Source organism: Sceloporus undulatus, chromosome 2 (genome assembly GCF_019175285.1).
Source record: "Sceloporus undulatus isolate JIND9_A2432 ecotype Alabama chromosome 2, SceUnd_v1.1, whole genome shotgun sequence".
NCBI classification, from domain to species: domain Eukaryota; kingdom Metazoa; phylum Chordata; class Lepidosauria; order Squamata; family Phrynosomatidae; genus Sceloporus; species Sceloporus undulatus.
The window spans coordinates 329,829,344-329,835,908 of NC_056523.1; the positions used below are offsets into that span (position 1 = coordinate 329,829,344).

At 38.7% G+C, this 6,565-nt stretch overlaps 1 protein-coding gene across 1 annotated transcript in view; it reads right to left on the minus strand.

The window, feature by feature from the left end:
- Window positions 1–6,565, minus strand: part of NOL6 (nucleolar protein 6) — an 84,322-nt gene that overhangs the window by 23,496 nt on the left and 54,261 nt on the right. Inside the window, 1 exon segment of the mRNA XM_042454488.1 lies at window positions 197–321. Within this exon segment, the coding sequence (XP_042310422.1) occupies window positions 197–321 (125 nt within the window).

A 6,565-nucleotide genomic window follows, 5' to 3' on the forward strand; every position in this document is an offset into this window, starting at 1 on the left:
TATTATTATTATTATTATTATTATTATTATTATTATTATTATTATATCTGAATGCTCCCTCCTTAGCAATAATTACATGGTCTTAAAAAACTAGCCTGTTTTCCTTGACATGCTAGCTTTCTAAAGGTAAGAAAGGTCTTTCTAAGGAAGTACTTAACCAGGCTAGACAGGGTAAGGCAGATGCAGCTCCACTCACCTGAGGTGAAGGTTTCTCTTTGGTCCACATTGAGTTATGCTGATCTTTGGGAGTAGCAATGAACATGACAGGCAGATGAAGTCGGGCAGCTACAAAATGATTCTGGATGTCCACATAATCAGTGTCTGGACACAAAAACAAAAGAAACAATAAAAAAACATTGAGAACTTCTGGGACAACATCCTCCAACTAAGCATCCTATGTTTCTACATCATGTTTAACGGAGCCCCTTTCTGACAGCCTGACCACAAGGCACACTAGCAAGACACTTCTGCCTCTCTTAATGAAATATCTGCACTCCTACAAAATTCACATACCAGATGCTAGAGACCAGTGCTTCTCAAACTACTGGTTGAGTCTCCCTTATCCAGAATCCCAAAACCCAAGATATTCTAAACCCCAAGTTTTTCCATGGATGACTGAGATAGTAACACCTTTGCTTTCTGATGGTTCAATGTACACAAACTTTGTTTCACGCACAAACTTATTAAAAAATATTGTATATAAAACTACCTTCAGGTTATGTGTATAAAGTTTACATGAAACATAAATGAATTTGGTGTTTAGACTTGGTTCCCATCTCCAAAGTATCTCACTATTTATATATATATACAGTGTATATATATATATATATATATATATATATATATATATATATATATATATATATATGCAAATACAGGCATTCTAAAATCCCCAAAGATCTGAAATACAAAATACTTCTACTCTCAAGCATAACTGTCCTGCATCAGATGTGACAGACCAGCATCTTTTCCGCAATATACCAGGGACCAGTATCATATCTGTGCCATATTGTCATAATTGCTTTCTTTTCTTGAAAAACATTACAGAATAGGAGCTGATGGCTTGTTGCTCTTCAGTGTGGTTGTCCATATCAGTGGTCATGAGGGCTAGGGATGATGGGAGCTGCAGTCCAACACACGTGAAGAGCAGCAAGTTGGGAAAGCCTGCCTACTCATATCCCTCACCAAAATAATCCCTCAATTGTGCCATAACTTAGAAACTTTCTTCCCCTGGCAGAGCAATGGAGTGCCAGCCCAATTATAACAGAGCAGAGGAGAGAAACAAGAACACTGATCTGGTCTACTTGCTTCAGTGCCAAATTTTTCAAATGGGAGACGTCTTCGGATGACACTGAATTCTGCAACTTGTATCACTTATGAAAAATCAGTGAGTGATGATTTAAGAGAGAATTTTTAAAAGACGATGTATATACAGCATATGACATTAGACATACTATTGGAAATGTATAAGAATACTTCGAACAAATGTTGGAAATGCAAATTGAAAATAAGGTCTTTTTTCACATGTGGTGGACCTCTGATAAGGCACTGAAATGTTGGACTCAAATTCATTCATTGTTAGAAGACAAAATTAAAGATAGAGATGAAACCAGAGGCTGTCTTCTCTGGAATGTTGATTGATCAAGTTGAGAAGCAATATGAAAAGATTCTGCAATATATTATCATAGCAGCAACAATAACTTATGCCCAGAGATGAAGGCCCCACCTGGAATATTATGTCCAGTTCTGGGCACCACAATTCAAAAAGGATGTTGAGAAACTGGAGCATGTCCAATGGAGCATGAATAAAATGGTGAAGGGTCTGGAAACCATGCCCTATGAGGAACAACTTAGGGAGCTGGGAATGTTTAGCCTGGAAAAGAGAAGGTTAAGAGGTGATATGATAGCCCTGTTTAAATACTTGAAGGGATGTCATATTGAGGAGGGAGCAAGTTTGTTTTCTGCTGCTCCAGAGACTAGAACCTGGAGCAATGGATGCAAGCTCCAGTAAAAAAGATTCCACCTCAACATTAGGATTACACTCTCTCAGAGTGTAGTGGAGTCTCCTTTCTTGGAGGTCATTAAGTGGAGGCTGGATGGCCATCTGTTGAGAATGCTTTGATTTAAATTTCCTGCATGGCAGAATGGGGTTGGACTGGATGGCCCTTGTGGTCTCTTCCAACTCTACGATTCTATGATTCTATGAAAGGACACCGATATACCAGCGCAAGAGAACTAGTTAATGAAGACGATTGAAGCTGATGAAATGGATAAACTGACAATGTTGGGGGGGAAACAATCTCTGAATAATTTTAAGAAAGACTGAGATTTGTTTATTACATACTTGCAGTCACGTTCGGGATATGAATCAGTTTTAGGTTTTGTAAAATAAACAGAATTGGCATAGTCCAGATGTGTAAATGTATTATTATATATGAGGATGTAGAGTAATAGTGGTATATAACCATCGGGAAGGGGAGAGAGTTAGTAGTGTATGTTTAGTTTTGCTTAATGGATTAAATTCATTTGTTTAGTTATTGTTTGTTATTGTTTGTATTTTAGATGTATCTACAAAATGTGTTTGTGACTGTGTTTATGTTTAATAAATATGACTTTAAAAAAGAAAAACCAATCACATGTATATAATGTTACTTCCATTGACTATTTTATTCTGCTTTTTGTTCAGCAGCAGAAGGTAACCAGAGCACTGACACCATACTCTTTAACACTGGGAAATCTGAACCTGACACCTCACTTTGGTCTGTGACTGAAGTGGACGTTGCTGTACATTTTCAAGCACAACCACAAAAAACTAGAGACCTGCTTGGTTTTATTTTTACAGAAGTGATAATTACTATTCTTAGGAGGCTAAATTATGCACCCCAATGGCAAGGATACAAGTTGGTTTTGCATTTCTCAAGAACAGAACTGAAGGTCACTACCTTCTGCACTAGATTTTTATGGACCTTCAGGCACTTATTTCTGACTTGCAGAGTTGAAGTTTAGATGATAAGAACTTTGCTTCTGCCTTCCATCATCTGAAGCTATTTGGTCTGCAGGCACCTTTCCAACGAGACAACTGATTTTAGGCTTATGGCATGCAAGGGTCAGTCTCGAGTATTCAGCAGGTGGACAACTGTTTCTTTGAGTTGTGAGCCAAACTAGATAACCTTTGCTCTCATTCATCTTCACATCTGAAAAATGCAGTCTTGCCAGTTCTGATCCCCTGTTCTATGCCTATAAGCCATGCCAAGGGAGTCTTCTTCTGATAATGCAAATACAAAAATTCAGTTAAATAAATTCTTATTGTCTAATTGCCCCTTCTGTAAATGGAGGAATGCAGACATAAAATAGCACAAACCCAGGATGGTGGTGAGAAAGGAAGAGTAGAACCATACAATTTCAAAGTTGAAACTAACTAATTAACATCATGTGAAAGAACAAAATACTCTCCCAGACTGCAAAATTGAAACCAAAAAGGTGAAGGCAGGTAAAGAGGAAAAAGAAGAAAAACATTCTCCCCAACTTAGAGCCTTTTGAATAAGACACAGCTCAGGTGAACAGGTATGTAGCCGAAGCCTTCAAAAACCTCCTCAGGTGAATGCAGGCACACCTATTTGTTTGGCAGGTGTTATAAAGTGAAAGGCGTCACTAATAAAATGTCTGCTCCTATTATTGTTCCCAGAATAGAAATCCACCAGAGAGATAAAAGGTAAAGTCTCTTCAGAGTAAAGTGCTGTCACAGAAAATATGTGGATAAAAATATAACTGTTGATGTGACTTTTCTCAGCTGGCTTCTCCAACAATTCAAATCCTCACTCAGTTATGGAAACCCACTGTAACACTCTCCCAGCCCCAGAAAGAGGCAATGGCAAGCCTCCTCTGAATAAATCTTGCCAAGAAAATCCTCTGATAGGGTCTCTCTAAGTCTGGAAATTACCAGAAAAGGGAAGAAGCAGGATGTTCAAAAATGTTCTCGCTGGTGCTGAGCAGATGTGCAGGCTCCATATTTTTTTTTTTAAATTAGGATAGTAATTCTCTTTCCCAAATCTTAGTGGATTTTTAAGAAAGGGGGGAGGAGACAAGAGATCACTTAGGGTCTTCAGCTATATTAAACTGTTTAAACAGATCTGAGGTCTGATAAATAAACCGGTTACAACAAACCATGTTTTCGACAACTCGGTGTCACAATGTACTCAGGAAATCCAAAAATAAAATAATATTATGGAAGATCCCACTTAACAGAAGAGTTATGAATCACAAAAACAATGATTGTTTTCCACTTTGCAGGAACAGAATCAGGCTTTGCTAAGTCTCTCTCGATAATCTTATCTTAGTAATTTTTCCATAAAAGCAGTTTTGCCAAATGTGTAGTAATTTTTCCATGAGAGCAATATGGTACCAAGAGTTGGTACAAAAAGTCTGAAGGGTTTCCACAACCACACAGTGATGCAGGATATTATCTGATGATTATGTGCTATGTTTCTTCACTTTTGAGGGAACACATTCATGAAGCTGGAGTTAAAAATCTGCTGTTACTTTTGTACTTGCATGTTGTGCCTCGGCCCAAAATGTTTAATGACCTCACATACTTATCACATGTGACAGAATAGGCATCCTTGCATTCTGTGACATAGTGAAACTGTGTTTTATGTGCGGAGCAGAGTTTAAGTTTAAGTTTAAGTGGGGGAAGGCAGCAAGGACGGTTAAAGATTTAAGTTGCCTCTTTCATTTTAAAGGAGACAAGACTTTAAAAGAACATTATGGTGCATGACAGATCAAAGCTCTGCTTTCCTCAGATCCATTTTCTACATCACTCATAAGCCATCTGCATTATGGCAAGACTGTGTGATTGAAATATTATGAGCCTTTGAGCTTTCAATAGCATGAAAGCTTTGAAGTATTAACTTTTCCAAACTCAATGAGCAGGCAGGTCGGCCGTTGTAGAATGGTTCAATACATAACCGAAATGTCTAACTGGACAGAGTGGAAACACTGGACCCTTTTCAATAAACGGAGCAGAGGCCAAATTTTTCATGCAGGTGGACATAACCAGTCTTCAAGTCAATTAGTGATCTGGGAAGCCTTTGGTGGGTTCTCTTAGCCTTGAAAACAAGGTCTGTGCAATCCTCCTCTCTACATACCAAGTTTCAATATTCACCACAGCAGCAAATTTTAGGCAACAGGGATAGGAAGGACCCTTGGGGCATGTGGCTCACCATAAGTACAAACACTGGCTTTCTCCCAGCAACTGTGATTCCGTATGGACTGTTTTCCCATTTTCTGCATGGTTGGTATTTGGTAGCATCATAAAAAAGGTCCAAATTAAAAGCAGGTTCTGAGGTAAAACTGGCAGAGATGTTTCTGTAATAAGAAGCTCTCGTGAAAGGAGAGCTCTTTTTACAGACAGTATCCGTACGAAGGAATATACTGATTTGCAAGCAACTCTGCAGAAAAGCAAAATTGAGGGTTAAATCCAACTACTAGTCCCACCTGGGATCCGGTGTAATGATTTGAGTGTTGAATAACAACTACTGAGACCTAAACAGAGCAGTGAAGGATAGGAGGACTTGGAGATGTCTCATCCATGGGGTCACCATGAGTCGAGGTCAACCCAAAGGCATTTAACAACAATAATAAAGGTGCATCTACACTGTAGAAATAATGCAGTTTGACACCACTTTTAGCACTGTAGCTCCTGGGATTTGTAATGTTACAAGGTTTCTAGCCTTCACTGAAAAAGAGTTTGGGTGACTCACAAAACTACAAATCCCAGGATTCAGTAGGATGGAGCCATGCCACTTAAAATGGGGTCAAACTGCATTATTTTTATAGTGTGGGTGCATCATGAATCAGAAAAAAATATCCAACCACTTTTATAGGAGAACTTTTCATAAACTTCAAAAAATGATCTAAAAACAATCCCAAAATACAATTTTAATGCAATCGCTTATGCCAGGAATGGTGCCTCATGTGTCTCTCAGAGTATTTTAATGTCTTTTTTAATTATCCTTGATCTGTTTTAATTTCTTTTATTTTTTTTCATCACCTCAAGAGCCCTTGGGGGCTAAGAGGCGATATCAAAATGTTTTAAACAAACAAATAAGAAATCAGAGATCCAGCAGGCCAAGCCTTAGAATCTAAGGCGGAAAGGGAAATAAAACAATTATATACGCTTCGGAGGACACCGTCAAAAGAAAAAACAACAACTTGTTTTAAAACACAAGGAGCAGGAAGCTTTTTAAGTGGCAAGGGGACAAATTGGATTACAATGAATCTGGATTTGCCAGTAGGATCAGGTAACAAAACTGCTCAGAAAACAAAGTGTAAGAATCCAGGAAATACAACTAAGCCACAACTACTCTTTCGGTCTTTTGTTTCCTTTGGGACAAGTCCACACAGGGGCCTGTTACAGACTGCCAAAATAAAGCTGCTTCGGGTCTCTTTGGAGGTATGCTGTTTAAATGATGCATGCATGCTAAGAATCCGGAAGCTGCACCAAAGCTGCCCTCCAGTGCTTAGGAATGGAGTGTGGCTTTGGCGCGACCTCCGGACTCTTAGGACC